The sequence below is a fragment of the Citrus clementina genome, unplaced genomic scaffold, assembly GCF_000493195.1.
Source record: "Citrus clementina cultivar Clemenules unplaced genomic scaffold, Citrus_clementina_v1.0 scaffold_4, whole genome shotgun sequence".
Classification (NCBI taxonomy): domain Eukaryota; kingdom Viridiplantae; phylum Streptophyta; class Magnoliopsida; order Sapindales; family Rutaceae; genus Citrus; species Citrus x clementina.
Genome location: NW_006262274.1, coordinates 20,562,521 through 20,578,201, shown reverse-complemented (window position 1 = coordinate 20,578,201; position 15,681 = coordinate 20,562,521). Strand labels below are relative to the sequence as shown.

At 34.7% G+C, this 15,681-nt stretch overlaps 3 protein-coding genes across 4 annotated transcripts; 1 reads left to right on the top strand and 2 right to left on the bottom strand.

Moving 5' to 3' along the window:
* The first annotated feature begins 2,593 nt into the window (after positions 1 to 2,593).
* On the top strand, positions 2,594 to 5,299 carry LOC18044265 (protein CRABS CLAW). The gene is made up of 7 exons (XM_006437820.2): positions 2,594 to 3,010; positions 3,421 to 3,546; positions 3,878 to 3,983; positions 4,111 to 4,159; positions 4,413 to 4,488; positions 4,700 to 4,756; positions 5,026 to 5,299. Exons 1-7 carry the CDS (start codon positions 2,915 to 2,917, stop codon positions 5,029 to 5,031), a joined length of 516 nt encoding a protein of 171 aa, XP_006437883.2. The 5' UTR covers positions 2,594 to 2,914; the 3' UTR covers positions 5,032 to 5,299.
* A 592-nt stretch (positions 5,300 to 5,891) lies between these two features.
* On the bottom strand, positions 5,892 to 7,194 carry LOC18044264 (PI-PLC X domain-containing protein At5g67130). The gene is made up of 5 exons (XM_006437819.1): positions 7,123 to 7,194; positions 6,888 to 7,022; positions 6,679 to 6,777; positions 6,275 to 6,578; positions 5,892 to 6,163 (listed from the first exon to the last, which is right to left on the bottom strand). Exons 1-5 carry the CDS (start codon positions 7,192 to 7,194, stop codon positions 5,892 to 5,894), a joined length of 882 nt encoding a protein of 293 aa, XP_006437882.1.
* Positions 7,195 to 8,984: 1,790 nt separating this feature from the next.
* On the bottom strand, positions 8,985 to 14,933 carry LOC18044263 (squamosa promoter-binding-like protein 6). 2 transcript variants are annotated; one of them, XM_024186599.1, is made up of 5 exons: positions 14,864 to 14,933; positions 12,559 to 13,281; positions 11,971 to 12,107; positions 9,809 to 10,552; positions 8,985 to 9,420 (listed from the first exon to the last, which is right to left on the bottom strand). In XM_024186599.1, exons 1-4 carry the CDS (start codon positions 14,884 to 14,886, stop codon positions 9,846 to 9,848), a joined length of 1,590 nt encoding a protein of 529 aa, XP_024042367.1. In that variant the 5' UTR covers positions 14,887 to 14,933; the 3' UTR covers positions 8,985 to 9,420; positions 9,809 to 9,845. The 2 variants fall into 2 exon arrangements, with proteins under 2 accessions (XP_024042367.1, XP_006437880.1); XM_006437817.2 differs by lacking the exon at positions 14,864 to 14,933 and adding an exon at positions 14,183 to 14,531 and having other exon boundaries at positions 9,809 to 10,567.
* Between the last annotated feature and the right edge of the window lie 748 nt (positions 14,934 to 15,681).

The window sequence follows — 15,681 nt, the reverse complement described above, 5'->3', positions numbered from 1 at the left end:
AATCCGTAAAATCCAATCCGCGAACACCCCTAATTGCAAGAAACATTCAAGTGTAGCTTTACTTCAGCCCGCTAATCTCTTGTTTACCATGAATGCTCTATAAGCATTAATAGTACTTACCATAAGATTTATTTATGTTGCGAAAAAGGTTATAGATGACAACTTATGGGAAATTAAGATATGGCGCAGTACAAAAGTAATCATTCTCAGTGCGAGTATTTGCATTTTTTAAAATACGATTTTAGTATTTTATAAGAGGCCTGCTATTTACACTGAGGGAAGACAAAATGAAGACAGAAACGGCTCCTCTCTCTCTTGTCCTCTCCGTGGGCCCAAGGAGAAGCAAATTATAAGTCACTAAACGGCAGCAACATGCTGCCGTTTTTTTCTTCATTTTGTCGTCCTTTAGTTCAGTTATCATTTTCTCTTATGGGAAATTAAGATATGGCACAGTACAAAAGTAATCATTCTCAGTGCAAGTATTTGCATTTTTTATAATAGTGTTAAATGCTTTTATAATATTTTTAAACTATTGAAAAATCATTTTACAACTTTGTAAAAATATTTGACACTATTGTAAACTGTAAATCCGTAGTTTAAAAAAAAAATAAGTATCTGCACTAGAGAAAAACTCAGTACAATACATTTATATCCGAACCTCCTATTTAAGAGAAAACAGAAACAAAACACGAAATTAAAAAAGAGAGAATCACCATGAGAATTAAATGGACGTAGCAAAGCCGCACCTAATATGTTAAATTGTTGTATAGATGCCCATACGTAGAACGTATTATAATTTATTTGCATTAATGACGTACTTTTGTCGGTTCCAACCCAACAAATTTTTTAGCTTGAGGAAAACCATGAACCTACGAGCTGATCAGTGAATCAGTGATGATACTTCGTTGCAAAGCCTAAAATTTACTGTACTTTGTACTTTGCCTTCATGTTCAATCCATATTTGACATGTTCTCAAGGTCAGTAATTTGTCAGCCTCTCTAATGTGTCTGTTGTCTGTTAATGGGAACACATAACGTTGTTAAAATCACGCACTCAAACAACAAAACAGTGGTGACATATAATTAGGCTCCTGTCAAACTGCTTGAATTTGATAAAAAATTTAACACTTTTGGAGGTAATTAGTAAATTGATCGCAAATCCTATGCAAAACTGTGTTAAGGCAGTACAGCTACTAACACGGCGAGGTAATTAGGGAGAGGGTTTGGAGTTTTGAATCTTCCAAGCTAGCTTTACAGTGAACTTAATCCAAACATCTAGATTTGTGAAACTTCTTATGTGTTTGAAAAATTGAATTTAGAATATATATATATATACAGCATAATTCTCTCACTTCTTGATAATTACTATCTTTATAAACGAGCTGTATTTTTTCACTATCTTTTCCTCGATTACTGTTTATTAAATACGTTATTTTAAAACCAAACGGTTGTGGCTCAGTTGGCGACCCAGACTGGGAAAGTGGGAAGAGCTCTTGGGTTCGATTCTCACTAAACACACTATTTGGGAGGGGTAAGGAGCCTTAACTGTGACTACACCTAGAATCCGAATTAGTCGAGACCCAATGCGGTAGCCGGAAACCGGGTGATTTTAACCCAAAAAAATATATATATACGTTGTTTTAAGTGTTTAAAACATGTTTTATAAAATTTTATGCGGTGCACAGCCAAAGTTTCTGCTATTTCATTTTCTATTTTCTTCTGTAAAAACCTCTAATCCGCCGAGGAACTTCGAGAGACATTTTATGAAAGCAAAATTATAATTAGAAGAAATAACTAAAAGAGATCACATAGAAGTAGGCTACAGGCCTTATTCGTACTGAAAACCTAGTACATAAGTTGCGGGCTAACACAAGTTTATAATTTTAGCCTGGTAATATGAGATATTGTCAAGTGGAAACACATGAAATATTTTAGCTTAATATTCTTTGAAATATTTTAGCTTAATATTCTTTCTTTTTTTTCTTTTTCTGGTCGTTGTTACGTGGAAGGGTATACTATGATATTTTCACTTGTATAGGTAGATGGATATTTTTGCTATCAAGCTAATCTTGGTCTTTTTGACTGACATATGGGATATTTATGTTATCAAGCTGATCTCAATCTTTTTAAATGGTCTTTGTTATGCCTAAAGGTGGTGTCAACTCATTCACAGGTAAATTAGAGTCTACTATTACAAAGAAGAATAATGATAAATCAACAAACCCGAGACAAAACCATGACAAAAACTTAGGTATTTTGACAAATTTTTGGTTTTTTTTTTTTTTAAAGAAAGAAGTGAAATCATTAAAGAAAAATTCATAAATCTGCTATAATACAAAATTTTTGTCATGATTTTGTTTCTTTATCATTAATCTATGTAGTAGAAACTCATATGCCTAATTTATACGCAACTCTAGCTTGTGAGTTGAGATTCTTAACTGGTGAAATGATATTTTCCTATTTTTAGATACGATGATTATAAATCCACAAGAAAGAAAAAAGTTGATGTTATTGGAGCGAACTTTGTTGCCCACTTTTATCGTTATGATCTCATAGGATTGGGACAAGACCAGGTACAACATGGCAAAGAGTAAAAAGATAATATCGTGAGATTTTTACCAGTGAGTTGAATCTGAGCATCAAAGCAAGCGCCAGTGCAAAATCAATTCAGCTCTGCAGAAAGAAAAAAATGCAGCCCACGTACATATTGACTTGTATAGTAACCCCTACATCTTTTTTATTTTTAACGCCTAGGTAGCTACTCAGTGCTCACACCTCTAATAATTTACTCTCTCACCACTTCTCTCTTCTTCTTATCAATTATTATCTGAAACCCTAAAAGCTCCATCTTCTTTTTTCTCAAAACTTAAACCTAGCTGCTTGTAAAAAACTTAGTCCCCTCTTCTTCTTTGAAAATGAACCTTGAAGACAGCATCTCTACGGACCTTCAAGTTCCACAATCTGAGCATCTCTGCTATGTCCGCTGCAACTTCTGCAACACTGTTCTTGCGGTAATTTCATGTTCACCCTTCATTAAACTTACCCATTTGATAAATTTATGCCTATAGGAGTTCATCGTGCATAAAGCGATCTATTGGAAAAAGAAGGAAAGAACGAAGAAGCATGGTATACACACACACACACACACACACACGTATAGAGGAAAGGGCCGCGTTTATGCTTTGTGAATGTTGCTTTATTTTATTTATGTGAACGTTGCTTTAATTTTCGCCTACTAATAGATAATTAAGGCTAGAAATGAATAAAGAGTTGGAAAATTTATTTGAAGAGTGCTTATATAAAATATGAAAATCAATGATTTTTTATATCATTTTTTTTAAGAAAATTTCTTCTTCTTCTTCTATATTCTTTTTTTTTTTTAAAGTTCATTATTAATTCATTTTTTTTAAATTTTGGATAGGTTGGCATTCCATGCAAACGGCTGCTGGACACAGTGACTGTGAAATGTGGTCACTGCAGTAACCTCTCCTTTCTCAGCACCAGGCCTCCACAACAAGGTCCATCTCAAATGAGTCTCAGATTTCAGGTATATGTCTCCAACTCCAAATGCTCCATTAAATTAAATTTTCAAAGTCAAAATCAAATTAAAGACTGAATTATTTTATTAAACATACTGTAAAGAATATGGTACTTATTGGTACCTATGACAACTGAACATTCATTTTTCCTTGTGAATGATATGAAAGCAACATTATATATCATAATTCATATATTGTTATATATACATTCATATTGTGTTTTCACAAGCAATTTATATGCCGTTACCCATTTTGCATCATAGAAATTACTTTTATGAACCCATAAAGTAATATCTTCTGGATCTTATATTAATGGAAGGTGTGTGTCCGCTCTTTTAGGAAAAGCAGAGCTTTTGCAATGACTTCAAATTGGGCAATGCCTCATCATCGTCTTCATCAACTTCTAGCGAGCCATTGTCCCCAAAGGCCCCATTTGTCGTGAAACGTAGAAACCTTTTCTCGACAAGCATTATGTGTTGAATTTTTATTACTTTTATGAATTGCTTCCTTTTACATACAATTTCGTTTTCTTTTTTTATTATTTTTTTATTTTTTAATTTCTTTTCCTGCAGCACCTGAGAAGAAACACAGGCTTCCATCAGCTTACAATCGATTCATGAAGTAAATCCAAGACTTCTTTTTCTCTTTAATCTACTGTTTATGTTGTGACCTTTGATAAGATATGACACAATATTAAAATATACTTATTTTTGGATACATTATACGTTATATCGATGCTTCTTTTAGCTTGGTAACGGTAATTGTCAGACTCGATCTCCTTCGATTTCCAACGTTCTTGTTACTGTTATTTACTTTACATGATTTATATATATCATGAAACGTCGATTTTATATCTATATATTTTCATTGAAAGGGAGGAGATTCAGCGCATTAAAGCAGCCACTCCTGAGATACCACACAGAGAAGCTTTTAGCACAGCTGCGAAAAACGTAAGTTCTACATTAATTTTCAGCTCACATACATATAATATGGATGTTCCTTTCTAATGAAACCAGCAAGTAAATCAAGTGTCAAATGCTTGTGCACGACTCTCTCTAAAAGACTAAGGCTAAAAAGCTTATCTAATTGATCTCTATACCCTCCCTTCAATTAATTATGATTGATAATTTCTCTAATCTAAGTTGTTGGTTAATTATTCAGTGGGCAAGGTACATTCCAAATTCGCTAGCTGGGTCAACTTCTGGCAGCAGCAGCCATGTAAGAGATCGATAACACTCTCTATTTTTTTTTTATAAGATAACACTCTCTATTTTGAAAAAAGAAAAAGGATGGGAAAATAATATCAGCCTCTAAATTAATGCCAAGATTTATCTTTTATTATTATTCGAATTCGGGTGACCACGACCTGAAAGAGGGCGTCCTCCCTATTTTGTTTGAAAAAACAAAGTTATCTATTAAGGGTACTTTAATTTTTGTTTCAGCTGCTTGAAGCATTGATGCATATTAGGGTTTTATTTTTATTGCAGGAATGATATAAATCTATGTTTCAAGCAAAAACGCTGAGCCGACACTGGATGTTTTCAAAAAGCATGCACTTGAAGTTGAAAGATGATCGGTTCAGTTTGTTAATTTGGATTTTCGCCTCATCAAAACTTTACTGTCTTTTACTACTTTATCATGTCTTGTTTTATCTGTTATTTGATGATGCTACTCGTTTCATGACAACTGTTGGAAGACAGTTGGAACCGTGTTATATTGTTTGATGTTATGGATATGTATGGTACTCTTATTTCTTGTCAATTGCTAGCTTTTAGATGAGAGTAATAAGTTTCTTCTTTTTTTTTTTTTTCCTTTCTGGATCACTATAAATAAGTGCTAAGCTTATAATTACAATTCAAACAATGAATTACCATATACATATGTATATACAGCAAAAAGCCTAAGAAGTTACATTTTTTTCTTTTGAAAAAAAAATGTAGAGTATTGTGAAACAAATCTATTAAAGCAATGGGATTGGAAGTAGTAGTGATGATCAAGACCATGCTTCAATCACATCACGTTGAAATATTTACTCGATATATAAACATATAAATGACCTTGCTAGACAGTGATCCATGCATTTCATTAAGCAGATTAAATTAACCTGCATGAAATTAAAGTTCAAAGGCAGGGTGCTATATATGTGTTTCCACTTAAAAATTTGCCTTAAAAAAAAGGGGATAACGCAAATTGAAGGCCTAAACAAGGAAATTTAGACAGAATTCAGCGAGCCTATTGATGAAGAAATGAGTTTATAAATTTCACCCAGAGCTTTGAAATGGTACATTATGGACAAAAATCTGACACCATTATCAGCAAAATCTGCTCGTGTACTCGAACCACACCACAGTTCTTACTTCCCATTGTTGATTTTGTCAATTGCCTGAAATGCTTCTCCTTTTCTGTAAAAGTCGACGGCTACAAAGTTAGCCCAACGGTTGCCGGCCGCGCCATAACATGTCTGGACCATATCAATCAATCCCTTCGAATTGTCTCTAGAACTCCTTAGCTTAAGTGGAATAGATGGAAAGTGATTTACAAGCACTAGAGATTTGGTTTTGTCATTAAGCGGCACCGATTCTGCACGGTTCGAACACTTTCCAGAATGCATCCCTTCATCCCCATCTGCAGTTAATCACGAGTGAATAAATTAAATATGTATTAAGACTAGCCAGCTATCAGCAATACATATTAATTTTTCTAATAACCATCGCTAATGGCTAGCTACCTACTTACAATGGTTTTCGACAACGTAGTTCCACTGATATGCTATTCCTTCACTTTCTTGTTTCGATTTCTTTGAAGTGAAGACAACAAGCCTTTGATTACTGGCCACCATGTCTCTAACTAGCGGCCAATCTTGCCCGTTTTGCGGCATCTTTGATACGGGAAACCAATACTTCATCAGACCCGTTTCATTGAAAACTTTGGTTAATCCTTTTGGTGTCTCAACATAGTCCTCTAAAAATAATGTTACGATCTCTGATTTATTAGCTGACAAGAAGGCTTCTATTTCCTTAAAAACCTCTCTAGCAGGTCCCTTTGAAACGCAGATTAAGACTTCAGATTTGATAAATATTGATATGTTGCTATTTATAGCATGCAATGCGTGATCAAGAAATATACTGATCATAACTTACAAATGATGTATAATCCTCGCATTTTCCCTTGGAAGCGTGACACAACCATATGTCATTTTTATAGTCATATGTGTCCAACATTAAGGCTCGAACACCATGCTGCAAATTCAGAAGAGAAAAAAAAAAAAAAAGTTAGGTCCAGCTAATTTGACAATAATTAATAAATTGTTGATTTTCAAATACGCAATCATCAAATTAAATAGACTTACATTAAGCTGTTGTGTGATTTTGTCATCTTGATTTGTAATGACAAGACTAAAAAGTCCAGAATGGCGCCCTTCGCTAATTGCAAAAGAGTTATGGGTAGTCAAGAATGCATATTTATTGAAAGGCAAAGAGTCGTTCTGTCATAGATGAAAATTTATAAAAAAAAAATACCATCAGTAATATACATAATTCAAAATTCAAATCAAGCATGGATGTTATTAGAAGTTAGACAATGACCTTGGCAGTGGCGACAACGCTGAAACAAACTAAAGTTATAATTATTGATTGCAAATATCTGAGAAACGCCATTGATGTTCAGGGGTTATAGGAAGATTGTTTTTCAGCTTCGGGAGAACTCCTAGTAAATGAACTGGTACCTTAAAATGACAAAAGGGCGTAGTGGTTAAATAATCTTGGGTATATCCCTAAAAATGGAAAGATTGATCATTGTTGTATCAAGATTGGATAATACAACGTGGATGGCAGTGTCACTTGGGTTGCGTTGCCTTCAATTAGAATTCCGAAAAAAAGAAAATCTCAAAAAAAAAATAAAATTCCAGAGTCATATACTCATATTTAGCTTTGTTTCATAGTTGTTATTTTATCAATTTCATTGCTATGACCGAAATAATAGCAGTTTCTACCGAGACAGCAAATTTAAGAATGGTGAACCTCAACCATTTAAAAATCGAAACAAAGTCAAGCAAGGGCGTAGTTTATCCAAAATTTCCAATCCACGCATTGCCTACGCAAATGATTCAATTAATGGAGTTTGAAAATAAAAAATAAGATGAAATTTAGGGACTCAAAAATTATTACCCCATAAAAATGTAGATAAAAGATAAACCTCTCATGCGTCAATTCTTTGTGTGGAGCTTATACAATTGAATATGACTTGATAATGGGCAGCGCATGAACAGCAGCGAGCTAGTTCTTTGTGTTGACGCCCATAATGGAAAAAGAACAAACTAGAGAGGCACGTTATAAAAACTGAAACGTTAGGGGCAAAAACGTAAATTTAAATAAAATAGGTTAAATTTCAGAAAAACCCCCTGATATTTCCCGGAATTAGTTTTTTGGTCTCCTTTATTGTCGTCTATTATTTATAGGATGGATTAGTCGATTTCCTTTATTTTAGGTTAGAAGTACATTAATTCCTCTTAAACAAGGATATCTTTTGGGAATTGTTTCTTAATGAAAGATCATATTGATTTGGCCACTACTAATATCAGAATATGTCTCATCTCTTATAATAATGTCCTATGTTCGGAGTGATTAATGTATTAAATAAAAAAATTGTGGGGATGTTAATGTGGTCCAACTATGTATCCCATGCCATGCATCTTTATTATAATCTTTAGTTCTTGACTTCTTGTATTCCAGAACTAATCTTTCTTGATTGCTTTATGAATCATTTTAGGCCTGCCCTGTCCTATCAATCTGTTCAAACAATGATTCCTTTCGTATACCAAATGGCCATTAACGTGTGTCATCACTCATCAGTGATGTCTTTTATTTATTTATTTTCTTGAAAGATTATGAACTACACAAAAGTAGGCAGCTATGGGGCCATCCACGTGCAAAAATAAGGCCTTTTACAACTCAGTGTCATGCTGATTAACAAATGAACCGCGATGGGTGTGATTTTGCTGGTGTGTGAGATAATAATATTCACAAAAGACCCACCTTAGACACAAATCTTTAATTCTTGATTTTAAAAATTCAAAGAAACCAATCCTAGTCAAAACCCCCACAGTTTTGGGATAGATTATATAAGTTAGTGATTGCTTAAGAAATTTGAGAGAAGTTATTATGGCTCCAAGACCAAATGCTGTCCACAAGCACTAATGCTACATCATATTTAAAAAGTTCTAGTTGCTCAAGCATAACATGTGTGAAGTAAATAATTGGTAGATCTTATCAAAAAAAAAAAAAAAATAACAATAATAATTGGTAGATCCATAATTATTAAATACAGAAGCTTTTAGATTCCTTTATCAACTTTTAAGGTGGCACAACCCCTTTGCCTTAATTTATCTTCCAACTTGTCCCTTCCCTTCACAGCCTCCAAAGAGATAGGTGAAGGTGATGGAGTGGGTCTGTGGGGATAGAGAGTCGTTCAAGAAACCAAAAGCTAAAAGTGCCTGAATGATGTAATAGTTGTGTAATTGATTAATTGAATCCTTAATCCGGCACTACTATTATTCACAGTTAAAAGGGGTGGAGAAGTTAAAAGGAACAAACTTACATCACTTTACAGTCACAAGATCAACAGCCAAAAGTTCTCAGATTATATAGTAGCTGTATTAACCAGCATGATACTTGGATAAAGATCAACGGGGGAAGGGTTAACTGAAGGGACAAGCAGACTTTACAATAAGAAACCCAGCACAGCTTTCTTCCTGTTATATGTACCTAATATAGAAAGGAATTTCCTATAAACTTTATCTGAAGTTCTAATAGCCTTTTCCAAAAGCACAAATGAAATTAGCCAATTTTTTTGGTGCAGAATATCTCCTACTCCTTTTCCTTAACCTGCAGCAATAATAATCTGTCATTTGCGAGTTAACATACATAATACATTGTTTCTTTTACCGTACAATGAAAAATATCTTCAATAAAACCAAGTAAAATGCGATTAAAAAGATGATGAGAAGTTTCACTTCACTGAAGAAGAAAAGTTCCTAGAATTTCTTTTCATCAAAGAGAATCTCTCTCTGATGAAAATACTCCAAGATTCCAGAAAAAATAAATAAAACACCACCATTTGATTTATGTTTTAGACAACCACAGGCATGTTTGCTTGCCAGCCTATTCATCCATTCACAAACACATCATACATTAGGCCGGCAAAATGCTTCAATTCTCAAAGTCTGTTAAAAAGGTATCAGCAATAGGGCTTCGAATTGTTATGCTTACATACCTTGATCCTTCTGCCCCTTTCAAGTGGTTAGGAAACATCAAAGGTCATCAGTATGCTGCTTCGGTTGAATGGAATTCCTCTGTTGCTCCACCCTTTTAAGATGTGATGACAGTTGTATCAAATCAACAGTGAACCCTTGTTCAGGAGAATAACAGTTCTTGTCCTTAAAAAAATCTGACTCTTGAGAAACTTCATCTGTTTCGACTTTCAATTCAAAAGCATGACCGGCATCAGGAACCATTAAGGACCGCATCTGAGCACCATCCATGGAGTTCATTCCAGATGTATAAAAGCCTTTTGTTTCATATTTTCCCAAAGGTGTTGTGCCTGAAGTTTTGACAAAATTTTGACCAAGATTAAGATGAGTGTGACTTACTTGACTAATCAGGGGCCTAGCCATTGGGATTCCTGATAAATGATTAGGCATTGACTGTGATTGAGCTGACAGAAGAGAGAGAGCACCACTGGAGTGTGAAATCCCAGATGAATCCTGGAAGGTCAATGCTGTATCAAGAGGAATTGCAAGCCTATGTTGTTTCTTGCTGCCTTGATAGAGGGAAGATTTTGTTAGCAGCTGCTCGTTAGTGTTTGGTACTGCTAATTGAGGACTATAGGGGGGTCTCTCTGAAAATTTAATATGCTTAACCGGTTCATATCTTTCTGGAAACAGAATGCCACCTGGAAGCATGTCTGGGTACACAAAGGATGTTCCGTTTTGTAAAGAAGTCCAAGGAAGTTCGGAGCCTGCATGATGCATATCTATACAATGTAAGAAATAAAATTTCTGTTACAAAAGGAAACATAGAGTTCTGACAACATGTCATTTAATACATTATCGAAGTAGGTCGATGATCCATACAGGTCCCATGGGCATAAGGATTTAGTTTGAAGTAGTCTAAGAATCTTATTTTCAAGCATGAAAGCAAATGATTATTAAAGTAAGAGCAAGGTATAGGTAGCTAAAAAGTTATATCTTATTTCAAATTATAATTGCTTCATACATTTGAAATTGCACAAAGCCACTGCACAGGTGTGTAGTTAAGAAACCTACACAAGAGTATCATGTGTAATTTATACTTCTACTACCGTGAAGTTGTTTCCACATCCTTCATATTCAACACTGATTTGGGTGTTTCAAGACGAGTATTGCTTGATTTATGATATTTTCTCAAGACCATGATATTACTCAATTCTAATAGTTGGATGCTTTAAAACCAGTGAGTCACTTCTTTAGACAATATAGCTCTCTTTCGTGCATATTGCTACTGCTCCCAAGTCTCTCACAATTATCTCTCAATTAAGAGACTCATACAATTCACCCAGACAAAAATTAAAGGCAATAAGATATTATTGTAGCATAGAACCAAACATACAATTGTTGGTACCATGATTTGACAAAAACACATGTTTTGCACCATAATATGGTCTTTACCAATCAGATTGATATAAAGTGGAATCTAGGGGACATTATTGGCATCTTTTGTGATTCTTGATGATCTGTAAAGATGACCATGGGATAAACCATCTTAAAAATGACCCTCACGGCTGATGATTTGACAATTCCTTTGCTTTGAATATGGAATAGGGAAATTCGTAGGATAGAAAGTTTTATTTTTATATGGCCGTAAAAGTTGACCTAGTCAAAGAGCCCAGGACAATAGGATAACTTATAAAAAGAGTGGGATTTCGGAATAATAGAAATTATCATGCTCTAATGACTAAGTACCACCCATACAAAAAGTCTGTCTACAGGACATTTATGAAAGTTTACTAGCCAATCGTATAAATCTGTCATAATTAGTTTCAACATCTTGCAGTTTCCCAGGGACCAGTTACTAAGAATAGAATGAATATTTACAGGTCAGGATACAAACATTTAAGAATTTAATAAAAAAGAAGAAAAGTATCAGAAGAAAAGTCTAGTACAAGAATCAGTTTAGTTATTATCCCAGAAACCTAGCAAAAGGAGTTACAAGCATAACAGATAGCACATGTTAACTGAGGCAGAAGAAAAATAAAATTTCTTTAGAGACTTTTAGTATGTGAATCTAAACATAGTCTCTCTAGATTTGAGGGAGAGAAAGCTAATTTACTCCATTTCAATCGTTCATAGATGAGTCATGCATTTTCTTAGTAGGTAAGAAAGCAAATATTATTCATACCTTGATACAACTGCAGCAACTTATGTGATCTATCAGAATGGATATTAAATTGAGGCTTCCGTCTACGCTCATTGTGGCCTGCAAGGCGTCTACGACAACTGCGCTTACTATCATCAAATTCAGCCAGCAGATGAAACCTGATTAACCAAAAAAAATTTACCCCAGTTCATAGCAACTACAAGAAATAAACAAATGTACTTAACAAAGGATGATGATTTGGCTAGAACGTACATACAAGGAAAATATCAAAAAAGTAAAGGAAAATTCACAGACTTTAGGTTCATGTTACAACAAACTGATAATACTACAAATTAAAGAAAACCTAGACCTATTGGTAACTTGAAAACTTGAACACAATTTTTAACAAGTAAACCTACTAAAAAGAACACAAAACAGAAGACCTTCAAAGTTTTATATAAGTTGAAAAAAAAGAATCATCAAATGACGCTAAACTAGTTACATTGAGCCAATAATACACATAATGTGAAAATAATACTAAGATCTTATGTAAAAAACTGCTTTGATATCTATGACAGTATAACTACAATCAAAAGCGAAGGCCGGAGGGAGATAATAAGAAAAACTAACCTGCTACACTGCTGACAAAACCTTTGCTCATTGCCATTAACAATAACTTTGGGAGTCTTTGAATGAACGTCACAAACTTTATGCCTTTTGTGATAATCCTTTGAGGAGCTAAGATCCTTGTTGCAGCCATAAACTTGGCAGAGGGGAGTTTGAGAGCATGAACTAGTCGTGCGAACTTTCTTTGCCATCAAAGATGGATGCGCAGAAGATGCAACCGACCTCTCCTTAAAAAGTTTACCACACTGCTTATCTCTGCCATCAACCAATCTCCCTAGCTTCAAATCAATAAGTGCTGAATCCTGACTAATAGACTTCATACAAGAACTCGAAATTTTTGACCCAGATTCCGCCCCACAAAATGAATTTGAAGTAACCATACAAGGAGTAGTAGTTAACCTTTCGTTAGTATCACTACCGACTTCACCATTAGGTGTCCCCAAACTTGAGTTACTATGACAGGGTTTTCTTGTCAAGTCAGTGAAACATAGATCCATAAATTCCATATTTTCGACATCATCACTATCTGAAAAAAGCTTATTGATATCAAAATTATAAGAGGGTTTACTTTCCCATGCCATCAATGTTTTTCTACTTCTTGTAAAAGGGTCAACAGATGAGTCCACCTCATCAGAATACAAAATGCCTTTCCCTTCAGATCCATAGATCCAAGACTCCATCTTAAAGCAGTATCGAAGTTGCTCAAAGTATGCAATATGAAAATGCCTATCAAAATTCGCAAAACAGCAATCATCATTTCAATTCAAAAAAAGTAACTGTGAAACAATAATGAAGTCTCACAAGTTCACGCCTAGTATACATTAAATAGCGATAGCAGCAACATATAAGAAATAACAAGTAATATTGATAAATATGAATACGAGGTAGCTGATACAATAGATCGAGTCCTGTTGCAATTGAAATACAATAGCTTAATACCTAACATCAAAAACAGTGTTTGTAACCAATATGTGAAAAAACAAGAAGGAAAAGGGCTCTGTTTGGTTGCTGAGAAAATGATGAGAAAAAATGACAAACGAATGGATTTACTTTCAATATTGGGAGAAAGCAAAGAATCAACTCAAAAAATGTTTTGTCACAAACTTTGTCTGAGTCAAGCTGAGATTTGTTTTTCCCTTTTCTTTCATCTAAATTGAATAGAAACTGGAATATTAACAGATTCAAACTTCTTTCCACTCATTAAATTAAGTTTTCCCACTAACCAAACAGGACCAAATTAAAATATTCAAAACACATAACCATAAACACATTCAATGGTGAAAATAAAAGCAACCGACTTTACAAAATAAAAAATTTCAACAACGACTTCCACTTTCAGAAGCCCAAGAAACAGAGCAAAGAAGCTTGAAACTCATAACTGTGCCGAAAAAAACTTTATTAAAGAAAATGAAAAAAGCAGGAATCTTTGAAAGATTAAAACAATAATACCATCCACGTACGATAAATAAAAAACTATACAGGAGTAATTTATCAGCAGTTGCAGTATCCTAATTTTTTTTTTAACTCGTTTCCTTCACTTCCCCAGAAACCACTTGCAGCAAAAAACGAAAAGCCTCAGAATAATAATAAAAGTGGAGGAGCGTTCCTTCATTATTTGTTTTCTTACCAGAGCAAAGACAAGCAAACAAGAACAGTGAAAGCCAAAAGCCAGTGAGAGCGAGAGTCTGTTGGGTTTTTTTGGGTGAATTTTTTTTTTTTTTTTTTTCTCAGGGGAGTGTTGAAGAGGTCGAAGGAGATACACTGATGAAAGTCAACATGATTTCTACTTCACTAGCGTCGCTCAAATTAAAAGCATGTCTCCAGTCGAGGTCTTTTTTGCAGCTAATTTTTGACGTTTTGTGAAATTCCACTTTTGGACATGACACAAGTTTGATATTGATTGGTGCTTCCACTGTTCTGGTAATTAACGGTTAATGTGATAATTGATGGGGACGGATGTCTGTCTATCTCGCTCTCTCTCTCTCTCTCTGTGTTAATGTTTTGTGTTATAATCATTCATTGAACTACTCACTAATCCACACTTATGTTTTATGCAATAAATTATCCAAGTAAATTGGGAAGATTGTGATGAAGGCAGGGCATATCATAAGGGGAGATACACTAAATTATATACATCTCATGGGTATGGGGGTGTGTGTGTGTGTGTATTAATGATTGACAAGACCCCTTGTTGCCACGTGTAAATCTGGTTAAGGGACCACGCGTTATACGAAAATGGAAAGGGTAAATGGAAATGGAAATGGAAATGGAAATGGAAAGGAAAGTGGGTGGGAGTGAGTGAACGAACCTGCTGAGCATCTGGTGGCACATATGGCATGCTCCTGCTGCAGCTGCGGCTCGAATTTGTCTGTATGAGTGTGACTGTGACCCCCCAGCTTTTTTTTTTTTTTTTTTCTCTTCAAAATAACCACTGCATGAATCAATGCCAACTAAAGGCCAGCCAGCCTAGCCTTTTGCCTTTGCCCTCTGCCCTTGCCACTGCCAAAAGTTGCCCATTATGATTTTTATGCTGCAACTACTGGCCCTCAATTCAAAAGGATCCCAATCGAACAAGATATGAACAACAAAACACATGACACTTGCACACTTTCTTTCTTCTCTCTCTCTCTCTCTCTCTCTCTCTCTATTGCAACTTGTATTTGTTTTGGAATTCCACTGCATCACTTAAAAATCCATCATTAATTGACGATTAAGCTCCTACTCATTTCTCTCTCTTCTACGCCAAGGAACCAAACACACGCTTCCAATCATGACTTTAGGCGCGGACACAATTCTAAACAGAGTTTTAAAAAGCTCAAATGATGCATACATAGCTTGCTACAAATTTGCTCTTTCCATTAACAAAGTTGGGAATATGCACGGTTTTTTAAAAGTTGAACACAGGACAGGGTGCATATGCTACTACTACTAACAGCTTATTTAACTCATTCATACATCTAATTAATCAATATAGGCAACATTTAAGTCAATTCATTTTTTGTTAAATACAACGAGAGATCAATGTCTTGGTGATAAAAGAAGGTAACCAAGAATGGCGAAATGTAATTTGTCGGCTGGGGATATACATACCGCAGAAGGGAAAAAGCATGAAAAGAGACACCTGAC